The 17,441-nt window shown below is 35.9% G+C and overlaps 1 protein-coding gene across 5 annotated transcripts; it reads left to right on the forward strand.

The window, feature by feature from the left end:
• LOC110466828 (ranBP-type and C3HC4-type zinc finger-containing protein 1-like) lies at positions 1-16,681 on the forward strand. 5 transcript variants are annotated; one of them, XM_021523595.1, is made up of 10 exons: positions 1-75; positions 484-875; positions 1,394-1,490; positions 2,407-2,605; positions 4,585-4,886; positions 5,335-5,487; positions 6,492-6,605; positions 7,618-7,699; positions 12,355-12,501; positions 15,407-16,681. In XM_021523595.1, exons 2-10 carry the CDS (start codon positions 706-708, stop codon positions 15,577-15,579), a joined length of 1,437 nt encoding a protein of 478 aa, XP_021379270.1. In that variant the 5' UTR covers positions 1-75; positions 484-705; the 3' UTR covers positions 15,580-16,681. The 5 variants fall into 5 exon arrangements, with proteins under 5 accessions (XP_021379270.1, XP_021379269.1, XP_021379273.1 ...); XM_021523594.1 differs by having other exon boundaries at positions 10-106; XM_021523598.1 differs by lacking the exon at positions 1-75 and adding an exon at positions 159-175.
• The last annotated feature ends 760 nt before the right edge of the window (positions 16,682-17,441 follow it).

The following is a 17,441-nucleotide window of genomic DNA, read 5'->3' on the forward strand; positions in this document are numbered from 1 at the left end:
CTCCCCTTGTGGAACTCGTGACTTGAGACAAGGAAATGCAGAAAGGAATTTATTGATTTAAATAATACGTCATAGGTTAATACATGAATGAAATCCAAATAAATGGGTTATTATAACATTCATCTATATTTCACACATGCATAGGGCCGATTTAACCATAAATCTCCCGTTTTGGGTACAGTGACGTTACGTTTAGTAGTTGGAAAATTCCAAGAGGAAGTAACTTGTTTCAGTAATATTGTATACTTATTATTTTTACAGTATAGCGTTATGGTTAGTGTTATGATTGAAATTTCTTGTGCTTATGCGAGATTTTGGTTTAATATCGACCGTGTAATGGCTATGAATAACCTAATGATAATGTAATGTACTTTCGTTTTTAGTATAAGTAGACTAACACTAAAAACGAAAGTACTACTGTAAGAATATTGCATGTATTTATTATACAGTAACATGTCATTTTATTTTTGGTCTCTCTTTCAGATTTCCAGAACTGTAAAGCAATTTCCGTAAGATTACATGACGCCAGAGACGTATAATACATTATACGTCTCTGATGAAGCATATCAGTGACCACATCGTAAACTGTATGAAAACACCATACACTGGAAGAGATCATGGATTTGAAATTAGAACAATTCTAGATATGCTAAGTAATAGAATCAGAGACACTTGATGTGTTTGTTGAAAGATGGCTAAGAGAAAATGATGGAAACCTCAGACAACTTTGGGCAACAACTTGCTGTTGCATTGAGAAATGGAGATGTGGAAAAGGCAAAAATGTGCGTTCAGAATTTGTCACAAGCAAATGTGAAATGTACAATAGGTTTGGATACAAAAAATGTGAATGAAACTGGGAAAGAACAGGAAATAAGGTAATATTTGTACTGTAGCCTAATTCTGTCCGATTAACATAATTTATAATTCTTTAAGTCAAAGACTTGAGAAAAAAGTTGTATCTTTATTTTTCATATTTTGTGTTTGTAAGTTATTGTTTGACAGATACATTTTGCACTAATATGAATTTCGATGTTCTGGATCAAACAAAACAATACGTATATATGAGTCATAGATATTTGAGTACATGTCTTGAATTCAATTCTGTTGAGAAGGGTATATCTGTGTATTCTCTGTAGAAACATAAATCTGAAAAGAAAGATTATCTTTTTTTATCTCATGTTATTCCATTACTTCTTTTGTAAAATTGTTTCATTATGAAAATTAATACATATATATTAAATGTGTTAACATTTCTATTATGTTAAAAATAAAGATAATAATATATATATGTATAACATGTTAATAATTGGAACAATAATCTTTATAAACCTGTTCAATGGCAGGTGTAAATACACTATATAGATATTTCAATAAATATGATTACGTTTTTCAGTATTAAAGTTCACATAGAGGATCGTAACAGATCTGGGGACTTTGTTTTGTCCCTGAAAGTGAAGCTCAGTGACTCTGTTCAACTTCTGAAAGGAAAAGTAAGAAAATTAAAGTTCATTAATAAATACATGTACAATATATCACTGGCACTATAACACCTCAGTATTGTCACTCTATCACAGTGTTGCCGATATTCTATCATTAAAAACAGTTATTTATTTTGGGTTTAGTTTGATAAACTGTGAACTTTGATTTGTAAAAGAACACTATTCTGTTGAATAAATTAAAAAAAGAAATGGACAACGCAATACAGGAGTCATTTTTATATTATGATATTCTGGTTAGTTCCGACATTAAATTCGTTTTGTGTAAATAGATATGCTTAAAATTTGACATCTATTTGTTACAAAAGTTAATTTACAGAAGTGCGCTTCTCTACCACAATATACAATGGGCCATACAACATATTCATACCAAACTGGAAGCAAAATGTTTTCCAATGAGAGTTATTGCCCTTCCGACAATATAAGCATAGATGAGTAGTTTCCTATAAGTTATAGATAGACTTGATAAAGGCTGTCTGAGATTTCCCCCTGCTAATACTGGTCTGAGAGATGACTTAGTTACCTGATACAATCCCAAACAACTAGGGAAAATCCATTTCACAATGACAGATCCAGGTCTTGAAAAAGTCCTCATGTGAAATTGTACAATTAAATGTTGTGTTATAACTAATTAATCAGACTTTACATACTGAATGTGCTTCTGAATGTGTGAGTATTTTACAATCTTGTAATATTTACATTATCTAAGATTTTGTTTTGAGATTTTAATTCCTTGAATGTGTTCATAAACTTCAGCAGTTATGTTTCTACTCTGATAAAGAAGGATAAATCCTTCTATCTTAAAAATACAGATGCCAAATGATTGCATGAAGTTGAACTCAATTTTGTTTTAAAATGGCATCAATAGGAATCTGATTTTAAAATTTGACCCCCATGAACTCTTGCTCAGATGTTGCTGAAGTACAGATTTCCTAAGGAGGTGCAGAGGTGGGTGATAAATAAACGAGTCGGCTCAGACCACGACACGCTGAAGAGACTGGGCATCCGTGATGGTGACACTGTGTACTTGTACCTCATGTCAGCCAAATCAGTTGGGCTCAGTAAGGAGGAGTTTGACAGGAAATTGGAACGACTCCTCATGAATCCAGGTAAAAGGAGTTTAGGGCTCATTATGAATCCAGGTAATCAGGGCTCATTATGAATCCAGGTAATAAGGGCTCATTATGAATCTAGGTTATCAGAGCTCATCATGAATCTAGGTAATCAGAGCTCATCATGAATCTAGGTAATAAGGGTTCATCATGAATCCAGGTAATCAGAGCTCATCATGAATCTAGGTATTAAGGGCTCATTATGAATCCAGGTAATCAGGGCTCATCATGAATCTAGGTAATAAGGGCTCATTATGAATCCAGGTTATCAGGGCTCATCATGAATCCAGGTAATCAGGGCTTATCATGAATCCAGGTAATCAGAGCTCATAATGAATCTAGGTAATCATGAATCGAGGTAATCAGGGCTCATTATGAATCAAGGTAATCAGGGCTCATGATTAATCCAGGTAATCAGGGCTTATCATGAATCCAGGTAATCAGGGCTTATCATGAATCCAGGTAATCAGGGCTCCTCATGAATCTAGGTAATCGTGAATCTAGGTAATCAGGGCTCATTATAAATCCAGGTAATCAGGGCTCATGATTAATCCAGGTAATCAGAGCTCTTCATGAATCTAGGTAATCCGAGCTCATCATGAATCTGGGTAATAGGGCTCATTATGAATCAAGGTAATCAGGGCTCATTATCAATCCAGGTCATCAGGGCTCATCATGAATCTAGGCAATAAGGGTCCATCATGAATCCAGGTAATAAGGGCTCATCATGAATCCATGTAATCAGAGCTCTTCATGAATCTAGGTAATAAGGGCTCATTATGAATCAAGGTAATCAGGGCTCATTATGAATCAAGGTAATCAGGGCTCATTATGAATCAAGGTAATCAGGGCTCATTAATAATCCAGGTAATCAGGGCTCATTATAAATCCAGGTAATCAGGGCTCATCATGAATCCATGTAATCAGAGCTCTTCATGAATCTAGGTAACCAAGGCCAATCATGAATCTAGGTATTAAGGGTTCATCATGAATCAAGGTAATCCGAGCTCATCATGAATCTGGGTAATAGGGCTCATTATGAATCTAGGTAATCATGAATCGAGGTAATCAGGGCTCATTATGAATCAAGGTAATCAGGGCTCATTATTAATCCAGGTAATCAGGGCTCATCATGAATCCAGGTAATCGGAGCTCATCATGAATCTAGGTAATAAGGGCTCATTATGAATCCAGGTAATCAGGGCTCATTATTAATCCAGGTAATCTGGGTTCATCATGAATCCAGGTAATCAGGGTTCATCATGAATCCAGGTAATCAGGGTTCATTATTAATCCAGGTAATCAGGGTTCATCATGAATCTAGGGAATAAGTATAGGGTCACCATGAATCCATTTCATCAGGGCTGATCAAGAATTCTGGTAATAAGGGGCTCATCATGAATTTATGTAATAAAGCTCATTTTTAATCTAGGTAATCAGCCAGGCCTCTCTTTGAATCAAGGCAATCGTTTTCAACCTGCAAATTTTCTTGAAACTTGAAGAGTTATCAACATTCATGTCAACTGTAGTTTTGCTTGTGTGTCAGGATACAGAGGCTCTTATTTTACCAATTATAGACCTTTATATGTACTTGGAACTAATATATTTTGTTCATACAACATTGTCTCTCAGTCCCTATGCGTAGAAAATGATGAGTCCACATTTGAAAAACCTACACAAAAACTTACCTGTGCTGTGATGTATATTGTCAACATGTTTGTAAACAACCATACCTTGTAATTAATAAATATGGCAGGTGGAAGTTGTTAGACTGATGTTAACCTTATGACAGCTACCATAGGTCAGCCCATGCAAAATGCAAACTGTTTTTTTTTATTATTTTGACAGTTATCTTTGGAATTTTATTTCACTAATGGTATTCAGCGTAAATTCATATTGATCCCATCATTTTATAAACTCTTTAAGATCGTTTTTTCAGTTTCACTTTCTGTATATATGAATGTTTTGTGACACAGATGGGGCTCCACCGACCCCGGACACACCCATGTCTAATGTCTCAATGCGTGGCTTACCTCCAAGTCGACAAAGGTCCAATCTGAGCCTGGGAAGTGATAGGTCCTCCCTTAGCCAATCACAATTAAACCTGAGCGAGGAGCTATCTGCACTACTGAGGTCACAGGAAGCTCAAGGGTCACCGTCGATGTCAGGTCAGGGGTCACCATCAATGCCAGGTCAGATGTCAAGGTCAGGCCAACCACCCCCTGATGTTTATGAACCAGTCGAGGATCAAACTGCTGCCCCAGGCCGAGGATTAGAGGTACATGCACTGCTCTGCTCATTTGTTATTTAATCAGAGCAGAACAATGGCAGCAGTCTGGAGGCATCTCACAAACTAGATTTAAATTAATTTGTATTTCAAATGGAGAATAACATCAGATATTAAATGTGTTTTGGAGAGTAGTAGGTATTTACCTAAAAAGGGAAAGAAATGGTATGTGCTTTGTAAACTTGTGATTAAAATCTGTATTAGTGTAATTCAGTGTAGTTCAGAGCTTATGTTTGACCCATAGTATATTACCGTGTTATATTGACAAGCTGATGATTAAACTACTCTCTTGGAAATTTAATGGTGTAATCAAATGGAGCTTTTCATTTGGAAAAAGACAAGTGTACAGTAGACAGGGAAATGTGTGGTGACAGACATAGCGAAATGATAAGGTTATACTGTTTAAATCTAATTGATGTGTCTGATTAAAATGTTTCAGGAAGGCGAATGGAGTTGTCCAATATGTACATTTCATAATAAGTATCAAAAAAAGAAATGCAGGATGTGTGACGCTGACCGCCCAGACTCATACCAGATCCCCACCGTAGGGAGACCAGAGGTCAACCGAACCCTATCAGGGGCAGGCCATGAGGTAAGCTGTGTGTTACCAGTCATAGAAGAGTAAGCACAGTGAGGTAGCTAGCACATTTTAATGATGATAAGCCCAGAGGGTCTATGCGAAAATAAAAAGGTCAAAAAGTGGTTTATTCTTGGATTTGAGCCTGTGTTCTTCTGATGATATTTTCCCTGTGTTAAATCAATTCTAAATGGTGATGGCAAGTCTGGAAGTGTATATGATGTAAAAACATACTTGGGTCAGAGGTCAGATGTTGCCAGTCACCTTGCTTTTGATATTGTGGACTTTGATCATTTTTAGCTCACCTGCCCAAAGAGTTATATTAAAAAAAAACTTATTTTACTAATGCATGTTGATTGTCAGATTGATTATGCTAAAGTGCTTACATTTTCAGATTTATTGAAAATATATTCTTTTATCAGTAATTTTTGACTTTTTTTTTATTGGGAATTTTACGACATGTTAGGGATGCATGATATAAGGGAAATTCTGTTTGATCGCACTCAAACAATATCATGTGTAAACAAAACTTGCTGCTTGAATTCAATGCCCCAAGATAAACTTCTATTTGTCAAAAACTTAAACAGCGTTGTACAACAGTTTATAAGAAGGCATACTTTAATTATTTTACACGTGATTGGGAAAATATTGGGTCAGAATTGGGAAATCTTTACTTGGGGAAAGTACCTAAAGTCGGCACTAAAAATGGGGTAAAAAAGTCAATGGTACCAAATCTAATTTATGCCATCATTTTACAGTATTCAACTGGTACACTGTTCTTATAATGTTAGTGGATATCCATAAGTTTGGTCATGTACATAAAAACGACCTGAATGAAATTAAAGTCTATAGATCAATACATAACATTACACTTAGAATATGTACCCACCTTCAAACTGCAGTGGGGTATCATTCCCCAGCCTTATGATACAGGAGCTAGGCTGATCAAAGCGAACAATGAAACATAAACAACAAGTCTGCTGACGGCCTTATTTAACTACTGTTTCCCATTGTAACAGACATCAGATGGTGGAACAGGACTCCTAACTTTGCCAATGACTGGAGTACACAACAATCTACAAATTTTACTGAAAAGGAAAACTCCAAATCAAGATTTGATCAGCTGGATGAAGGTTTGTTGTAAAAATGGAACAAATGACATTTTAAAGTAAATAAATTCAGTCGTCGTTGAACAAATTTCTCAAAGAAATAGTTTTTCTACCAATAGCGCTATAAAATCTTGTCATACAACCACCATTTACTCAACAGAATTTTGGCAATGTGAAGGGTTTCAGCAATACCGGTATATTTAACGAAGATACTGTATACAATGTACCAGGATGTTTTTGCCCAATCATATTTTCACCCTTTGATGCCCAATATTAAACTCGCCCTTCACATTGAATTGCTTTGAATATTTTGTTGAGAACAAATGGTTGCTGTAATGACCTGGCCTTGACATCTGACCTGACATTGATGGTGACCCCTGACCTGACATCGACGGTGACCCTTGAGTTTCAAGTGACCTCAATGAATGAATTCACTCTCATTACGGAGGCCAAAAAGCGCCAAAAATCACCTGCAACGAAAAATTCCTGGTATACAGTATATAAAGCAATGGTTAAAAAAAACCTGAAAGGTGATGACAAGTTAGATAATATATACGAGTGACATGACATCAAGGTCCTACTGAAGTTATAACAGAAAAAACTGATCATACTTGGAGAATTTAGATCATCACTCTGATATAAGAACTTGGACCATGATTCAGCACTAAGAACCATTCAGATCATGTAGCTTAGAGAATATAGATAATAACTCTGGGAATTGACTTCAACTCTTAGAATTTAGATCATTACCTGAAGATCGTTAATCATGACTCGGAGAAGTTAGAGGATAACTGTCTAAAAATTACTTACCCGAAAAATTTACAATGCAATAAAATCCTCACTCGGAGAATTTGCTGAGACCAGAGAGGTGTAAGGGTGGGGTTTGAATTCAAAAGAGAGTGAACAAATTTAGACTGTGATCAGTGATTGTGTGTACTTGATTTGTCCACAGGAGGGGTTTATATTTACTGAAGTGAAATACAAGTTAAACTGAGGTAATCTGTGGTGTTTTAATGATCTTACCTGTTTGTTATAGATGGCGTACACCCCCGTAGTGATGAGAACCAAGGACTTTATAAAGACAGTGGTGACGTGTGTTTGTGAAGATGCTATTAGAAGTAAGTCTTCAGCAAGATGTCTTCTTATTGCTTGCTTCACTGAGATATCATATTTTTAAAAGATAAACATTTAAAAGTGTACATTATTTAAGATAGCTGTTGCATAAGAGCTATTTATATAGACAGGTATTGTGTGATGTATTTTCTAGAACAGTCAGTGTTAACATAAAGAGATAGATGTATATGATGTATTTACAGGGACAGTTAGTGTTAACATAAAGAGATAGACTTATATGATGTATTTACAGGGACAGTCAGTATTAACATAAAGATATACATATGTAGACGTATATGATGTATTTACAGGGACAGTTAGTGTTAACATAAAGAGATAGATGTATATGATGTATTTACAGGGACAGTGCAGTGTTAACATAGAGAGATAGACTTATATGATGTATTTACAGGGACAGTCAGTGTTAACATAAAGAGATAGATGTATATGATGTATTTACAGGGACAGTTAGTGTTAACATAAAGAGATAGACTTATATGATGTATTTACAGGGACAGTCAGTGTTAACATAAAGAGATAGACGTATATGATGTATTTACAGGGACAGTCAGTGTTAACATAAAGAGATAGACGTATATGATGTATTTACAGGGACAGTCAGTGTTAACATAAAGAGATAGACGTATATGATGTATTTACAGGGACAGTCAGTGTTAACATAAAGAGATAGACGTATATGATGTATTTACAGGGACAGTCAGTGTTAACATAAAGAGATAGACGTATATGATGTATTTACAGGGACAGTCAGTGTTAACATAAAGAGATAGACGTATATGATGTATTTACAGGGACAGTCAGTGTTAACATAAAGAGATAGACGTATATGATGTATTTACAGGGACAGTCAGTGTTAACATAAAGAGATAGACGTATATGATGTATTTACAGGGACAGTCAGTGTTAACATAAAGAGATAGACGTATATGATGTATTTACAGGGACAGTCAGTGTTAACATAAAGAGATAGACGTATATGATGTATTTACAGGGACAGTCAGTGTTAACATAAAGAGATAGACGTATATGATGTATTTACAGGGACAGTCAGTGTTAACATAAAGAGATAGACGTATATGATGTATTTACAGGGACAGTCAGTGTTAACATAAAGAGATAGACGTATATGATGTATTTACAGGGACAGTCAGTGTTAACATAAAGAGATAGACGTATATGATGTATTTACAGGGACAGTCAGTGTTAACATAAAGAGATAGACGTATATGATGTATTTACAGGGACAGTCAGTGTTAACATAAAGAGATAGACGTATATGATGTATTTACAGGGACAGTCAGTGTTAACATAAAGAGATAGACGTATATGATGTATTTACAGGGACAGTCAGTGTTAACATAAAGAGATAGACGTATATGATGTATTTACAGGGACAGTCAGTGTTAACATAAAGAGATAGACGTATATGATGTATTTACAGGGACAGTCAGTGTTAACATAAAGAGATAGACGTATATGATGTATTTACAGGGACAGTCAGTGTTAACATAAAGAGATAGACGTATATGATGTATTTACAGGGACAGTCAGTGTTAACATAAAGAGATAGACGTATATGATGTATTTACAGGGACAGTCAGTGTTAACATAAAGAGATAGACGTATATGATGTATTTACAGGGACAGTCAGTGTTAACATAAAGAGATAGACGTATATGATGTATTTACAGGGACAGTCAGTGTTAACATAAAGAGATAGACGTATATGATGTATTTACAGGGACAGTCAGTGTTAACATAAAGAGATAGACGTATATGATGTATTTACAGGGACAGTCAGTGTTAACATAAAGAGATAGACGTATATGATGTATTTACAGGGACAGTCAGTGTTAACATAAAGAGATAGACGTATATGATGTATTTACAGGGACAGTCAGTGTTAACATAAAGAGATAGACGTATATGATGTATTTACAGGGACAGTCAGTGTTAACATAAAGAGATAGACGTATATGATGTATTTACAGGGACAGTCAGTGTTAACATAAAGAGATAGACGTATATGATGTATTTACAGGGACAGTCAGTGTTAACATAAAGAGATAGACGTATATGATGTATTTACAGGGACAGTCAGTGTTAACATAAAGAGATAGACGTATATGATGTATTTACAGGGACAGTCAGTGTTAACATAAAGAGATAGACGTATATGATGTATTTACAGGGACAGTCAGTGTTAACATAAAGAGATAGACGTATATGATGTATTTACAGGGACAGTCAGTGTTAACATAAAGAGATAGACGTATATGATGTATTTACAGGGACAGTCAGTGTTAACATAAAGAGATAGACGTATATGATGTATTTACAGGGACAGTCAGTGTTAACATAAAGAGATAGACGTATATGATGTATTTACAGGGACAGTCAGTGTTAACATAAAGAGATAGACGTATATGATGTATTTACAGGGACAGTCAGTGTTAACATAAAGAGATAGACGTATATGATGTATTTACAGGGACAGTCAGTGTTAACATAAAGAGATAGACGTATATGATGTATTTACAGGGACAGTCAGTGTTAACATAAAGAGATAGACGTATATGATGTATTTACAGGGACAGTCAGTGTTAACATAAAGAGATAGACGTATATGATGTATTTACAGGGACAGTCAGTGTTAACATAAAGAGATAGACGTATATGATGTATTTACAGGGACAGTCAGTGTTAACATAAAGAGATAGACGTATATGATGTATTTACAGGGACAGTCAGTGTTAACATAAAGAGATAGACGTATATGATGTATTTACAGGGACAGTCAGTGTTAACATAAAGAGATAGACGTATATGATGTATTTACAGGGACAGTCAGTGTTAACATAAAGAGATAGACGTATATGATGTATTTACAGGGACAGTCAGTGTTAACATAAAGAGATAGACGTATATGATGTATTTACAGGGACAGTCAGTGTTAACATAAAGAGATAGACGTATATGATGTATTTACAGGGACAGTCAGTGTTAACATAAAGAGATAGACGTATATGATGTATTTACAGGGACAGTCAGTGTTAACATAAAGAGATAGACGTATATGATGTATTTACAGGGACAGTCAGTGTTAACATAAAGAGATAGACGTATATGATGTATTTACAGGGACAGTCAGTGTTAACATAAAGAGATAGACGTATATGATGTATTTACAGGGACAGTCAGTGTTAACATAAAGAGATAGACGTATATGATGTATTTACAGGGACAGTCAGTGTTAACATAAAGAGATAGACGTATATGATGTATTTACAGGGACAGTCAGTGTTAACATAAAGAGATAGACGTATATGATGTATTTACAGGGACAGTCAGTGTTAACATAAAGAGATAGACGTATATGATGTATTTACAGGGACAGTCAGTGTTAACATAAAGAGATAGACGTATATGATGTATTTACAGGGACAGTCAGTGTTAACATAAAGAGATAGACGTATATGATGTATTTACAGGGACAGTCAGTGTTAACATAAAGAGATAGACGTATATGATGTATTTACAGGGACAGTCAGTGTTAACATAAAGAGATAGACGTATATGATGTATTTACAGGGACAGTCAGTGTTAACATAAAGAGATAGACGTATATGATGTATTTACAGGGACAGTCAGTGTTAACATAAAGAGATAGACGTATATGATGTATTTACAGGGACAGTCAGTGTTAACATAAAGAGATAGACGTATATGATGTATTTACAGGGACAGTCAGTGTTAACATAAAGAGATAGACGTATATGATGTATTTACAGGGACAGTCAGTGTTAACATAAAGAGATAGACGTATATGATGTATTTACAGGGACAGTCAGTGTTAACATAAAGAGATAGACGTATATGATGTATTTACAGGGACAGTCAGTGTTAACATAAAGAGATAGACGTATATGATGTATTTACAGGGACAGTCAGTGTTAACATAAAGAGATAGACGTATATGATGTATTTACAGGGACAGTCAGTGTTAACATAAAGAGATAGACGTATATGATGTATTTACAGGGACAGTCAGTGTTAACATAAAGAGATAGACGTATATGATGTATTTACAGGGACAGTCAGTGTTAACATAAAGAGATACATGTATATGATGTATTTATTTACAGGGACAGTCAGTATTAACATAAAGATATACATATGTAGACGTATATGATGTATATACAGGGACAGTTAGTGTTAACATAAAGAGATAGACGTTTATGATGTATTTACAGGGACAGTCAGTGTTAACATAAAGAGATAGATGTATATGATGTATTTACAGGGACATTCAGTGTTATTGTTAACATAAAGAGATAGACTTATATGATGTATTTACAGGGACAGTCAGTGTTATTGTTAACATAAAGAGATAGACGTATATGATGTATTTACAGGGACTGTCAGTGTTAACATAAACAGATAGACTTATATGATGTATTTACAGGGACAGCCAGTGTTAACATAAAGAGATAGATGTATATGATGTATATACAGGGACAGTCAGTGTTAACATAAAGAGATAGATGTATATGATGTGTTTACAGGGAAAGTCACTGTTAACATAAGGAGATAGACGTTTATGTTACAGGGACTGTCAGTGTATGTGTTGTTCTTTCAGAGACAGACACTGTATACTTTGTGGAACAGCACAAGATATCAGAACGCGTACCATTATTAATGGAGATATTGGACAACCAGGTATCCAGAATGGTGGAAGCTCTATACGCGCTGCAGACCCTGTACCACAAACTCCAGTATCCTGAAGGTCTCGTTGATTCCTTTTTGTACCATTGTTCAATATGCATAGGACTGTTGCCGTTATGGTAGTTGATAGACAAGTATGTCATGTAAAAAAATAATGGACTCCAATACATAATGCTGTATTCTTGCAGAAACCTTAGAGGGAACATTAGAAACTCATGGAGGTCAAATATCCGTTATTTATTGTGAGGTTCAAGAGGATATACATCCATCAATTAATGTGAGGTTCTAGACGATACATATCCATCAATTGTGGTGAGGTTCTAGAGGATATATATCCAACAATGGTTGTGAGGTTCTAAAAAAAACATCCATCAATTGTGGTGAGGTTCTAGATAATACATATCCGCCAATTGTTCTGAGGTTGCAGGCGATACATATCCATCAATTGTGGTGATTTTCTAGAGGATATTTATCCATCAACTATTGTGAGGTTCTAGAGGGTACATATCCATCGATTGTTGTGAGGTTTTAAAGGTTCTAGAGGGCGTATATATCCATTGATTGTTGAGGTTCTAGAGGGCATACTGTTAAGGTTGTAGAGGTTCTAGAGGGTACATATCCATCGATTGTTGTGAGGTTCTAGAGGGTACATATCCATTGATTGTTGAGGTTTTAGAGGGTACATATCCATTGATTGTTGTGAGGTTTTAGAGGTTCTAGAGGGTACATATCCATTGATTGTTGTGAGGTTTTAGAGCTTCTAGAGGGTACATATCTGTCATTTGTTGTGAGGTTCTAGAGGGTACATATCCATCGATTGTTGTGAGGTTTTAGAGGGTACATATCCATTGATTGTTGAGGTTTTAGAGGTTCTAGAGGGTACATATCCATCGATTGTTGTGAGGTCCTAAAGGGTACATATCCGTCGATTGTTGTGAGGTTCTAGACGGTACATGTCTGTCATTTGTTGAGGTTTTAGAGGGTACATATCCGTCGATTGTTGTGAGGTTCTAGAGGGTACATATCCGTCGATTGTTTTGAGGTTCTAGAGGGTACATATCCGTCGATTGTTGTGAGGTTCTTGAGGGAACATATCCATTAATTGTGGTGAGGTTCTAGACGGTACATATTTGTCATTTGTTGAGGTTTTAGAGGTTAAAGAGGATACATACCCATCTATTGTTGTGAGGTTCTAGAGGGTACATATCTGTCGATTGTTGTGAGGTTTTAGAAGTTCTAGAGGGTACATATCCGTCATTTGTTGTGAGGTTCTAGAGGGTACATAGCCATCGATTGTTGTGAGGTTCTAGAGGGTACATATCCATTGATTGTTGAGGTTTTAGAGGTTCTAGAGGGTACATATCCATCGATTGTTGTGAGGTTCTAAAGGGTACATATCCGTTGATTGTTGTGAGGTTCTAGACGGTACATATCCGTCATTTGTTGAGGTTTTAGAGGGTACATATCCGTCGATTGTTGTGAGGTTCTAGAGGGTTCATATCCGTCGATTGTTTTGAGGTTTTAGAGGTTATAGAGGGTACATATCCTTCGATTGTTGTGAGGTTCTAGAGGGTACATATCCATTAATTGTGTTGAAGTTTTAGAGGTTATAGAGGATACATACCCATCTATTGTTGTAAGGTTCTAGAGGGTACATATCCGTCGATTGTTGTAAGGTATTAGAGGTTCTAGAGGGTACATATCTGTCATTTGTTGTGAGGTTTTAGAGGTTCTAGAGGGTACATATCCGTCGATTGTTGTGAGGTTCTAGAGGGTACATATCCATTAATTGTTGTGAGGTTCTAAAGGGTACATATCCGTCGATTATTGTGAGGTTCTAGATGGTACATATCCGTCATTTGTTGAGGTTTTAGAGGGTACATATCCGTCGCTTGTTGTGAGGTTCTAGAGGGTTCATATCCGTCGATTGTTTTGAGGTTCTAGAGGGTACATATCCGTCGATTGTTTTGAGGTTCTAGACGGTACATATCCATTAATTGTGGTGAGGTTCTAGAGGGTACATATCCATTAATTGTTGTGAGGTTCTAGAGGGTACATATCCGTCGATTGTTTTGAGGTTCTAGAGGGTGCATATCAGTCGATTGTTGTGAGGTTCTAGAGGGTACATATCCATTAATTGTGGTGAGGTTCTAGACGGTAATTATCCGTCATTTGTTGAGGTTTTAGAGGTTATAGAGGATACATACCCATCTATTGTTGTGAGGTTCTAGAGGGTTCATATCCGTCGATTGTTGTGAGGTATTAGAGGTTCTAGAGGGTACATATCCGTCATTTGTTGTGAGGTTTTAGAGGTTTTAGAGGTTATAGAGGGTACATATCCTGTGAGGTTCTAGAGGGTTCATATCCGTCGATTGCTGTGAGGTATTAGAGGTTCTAGAGGGTGCATATCCATTAATTGTGGTGAGGTTCTAGAAGGTAATTATCCGTCATTTGTTGAGGTTTAAGAGGGTATAGAGGATACATACCCATCTATTGTTGTGAGGTTCTAGAGGGTACATATCCGTCGATTGTTGTGAGGTATTAGAGGTTCTAGAGGGTACATATCTGTCATTTATTGTGAGGTTTTAGAGGTTCTAGAGGGTACATATCCGTCGATTGTTGTGAGGTTCTAGAGGGTACATATCCATTAATTGTGGTGAGGTTCTAGACGGTACATATCCGTCATTTGTTGTGAGGTTTTAGAGGGTACATATCCTTTTATTGTTGTGAGGTTCTAGAGGATATATATCCAACAATGGTTATGAGGTACTAGAGGGTACATATCCGTCGATTGTTGTGAGGTTTTAGAGAATATCTATCTATACATCAATTGTAATGAGGTTCTAGAGGATACATATCCATAACTTGTTTTGGGGTTCTAGAGGGAACATATACATGATTTATATATATTTTTACGATATAATTACATTGTCCAGAGACTAATTTTTGTGTTTTTGTCCTTACAGGTATTCTACCACGACTGTTTGAGGTGATGTTTAATGAAGGAACTATTTCTCTTGATGCGTTTAGGACGTGGGAGCGGAATTATGACGACTCAGAGTCTAAAATTAAGGCTCTGTATGATACGCAATTATTTTTAAATGACTTGCATACCGACGCTGATATCGAGTTTGATTGATATATAACATGTGTGACTATTATATCATACAATAAAAACTTAACAGGGACAACTTTGTGCTACAATTGATAAAAAACAGACCTTATTTATAAGGTGGAATTGCACAGATACTGATCTTTGTCAGGGCATTTTTCACCCATTTAAACTTAAAATACAACAGCGAATAGCCCAACCCTAGTGAAAGGGTTAGGCTATTCGCTCAGTGATACCTCAAGGATTGGGGTGTACAATGATGACGAAATCATGTTGGATATTATAATGACGCCACTAGATAAAAGCATGCGAGTGATTAAGTTTCCTACGCCAAAATAACAAAGGTTTGCTTGGAAAACTTTTCCGAAACAAGGAATTTATTAGCTTCGAAATGGCGTTTAAATCGTTGGAAAGTGAAGACAGATTTGGGGAATCATACAGACGTATTGAATGCAAAAAGGATGTGAATTGTCAATATTATTCTTTCGCTAAATTATCGACTGCGGATGAGCAAGTCTATGCAAGGCGAGGACACGTGAATATGCCGGAACTTAAAATCCTAATCAGAAGATCCGTACTTTGTGGAAAACATCGCATAACTATCCTAAACACGTCGGTATATAAAATGCAGGACAACTAATTTGGAAGAAAATGCATTCAAAACTGGCCCGAGGGTCAACTCCAAGAGATCAAACCAAAAGTAAAAATCATGACGGCAGAGATGAAGGGTGAACCATAGAAAGATGTATGTAAGGGTGGTACAGTGAACAGTAAGGGAGACAAGACAACAAAAGTAGGACAAACGAAAATAAAAGCATGCATTCGGGGAACTTAGAAATATTCTATGTTTAACAGCACACTAACATTACGGATGTGCAACCCATGTGTAAAGTCGACACACCTGGACGGATGAAAGCTATAAAAATAGAATGAGACGGACAAGTTAGTCAGAATAGATGTAGTAAAAGAGTAGCCAATGTCTGGCCGGATACCATTTATAACAGATTTAATTATGAGGGATTGGACACGGATCAGTGAGCGATGAAGCATGTATGAAACAAGAGATCCCAGAGGGATCTTGGGGCCCAACATCGTACCATCTTCATTAGTTCTTTGTCAGTTCGATCTTTTCTCTTCTTTCCTCTAATCTGTTTGATCGAGTCATGTTAATAGTAAATGCACCTTGAGGTAACTTTTGATCTAAACTTAATACTGATGTGTATGAAAGCCAACCTTCAAAGTGAGTTTGTCATTTCACATATTTACTAGTACAGTACTTATGTGAAAGAAATAGAATCAATTATTGCAATATGAGAAAAATCTGTTTAGTTCTTCTTTTAGTCATTTTGTGTTTATGATCAGTCTCAAAATATAACATGCACAACGAGGGATCAAGGGAACCTACATATCAAATTTGAGAAAGATCCCTCAAGTTATTCCTGAGAAATAGTACTAACAAACCTTCAATGTCAAAAATCATAGATGGCTGTCGGTAGGCCATTTTGTTTAACTGATCAGTTTTAAAAGTAAACATGAACAATAAAGGATAGTGGGAAACCTGCATTGGCTGGCCCCAACACAAAAAAATTGGCCTAGTAAAAATTTAAAGCACTGGCCCAAATAATTTTGGGAAGAAATATTTCTACAGTATTTAACACAATGCTTCAGCACATTTAAATTACATGTAACATGACAATGTTTGTAATATGTAAAACAGAATAAAACATTATATTTTTAATTCTATCCTCTCCATTCATGTCTTCCCAAAATGAAATACACAAAACTTGCACCTCAAAGAAGACCATTCCCCTGGCAGTATTTATCTAGAAAATCTGAATTTTTCTTTGTCATACTTTTTCTAAATCACGGACAGTTCGATTCAAATCGAA

Source organism: Mizuhopecten yessoensis, unplaced genomic scaffold, assembly GCF_002113885.1.
Source record: "Mizuhopecten yessoensis strain PY_sf001 unplaced genomic scaffold, ASM211388v2 scaffold11145, whole genome shotgun sequence".
Classification (NCBI taxonomy): domain Eukaryota; kingdom Metazoa; phylum Mollusca; class Bivalvia; order Pectinida; family Pectinidae; genus Mizuhopecten; species Mizuhopecten yessoensis.

Coding starts and splice junctions, on each gene's coding strand:
- LOC110466828 (XM_021523595.1), top strand. CDS start 706: ATGATGGAAACCTCAGACAACTTTGGGCAACAACTTGCTGTTGCATTG. Junction 4,887..5,334: donor CCCCAGGCCGAGGATTAGAG/GTACATGCACTG, acceptor AAAATGTTTCAG/GAAGGCGAATGGAGTTGTCC. Junction 12,502..15,406: donor CAAACTCCAGTATCCTGAAG/GTCTCGTTGATT, acceptor TTGTCCTTACAG/GTATTCTACCACGACTGTTT.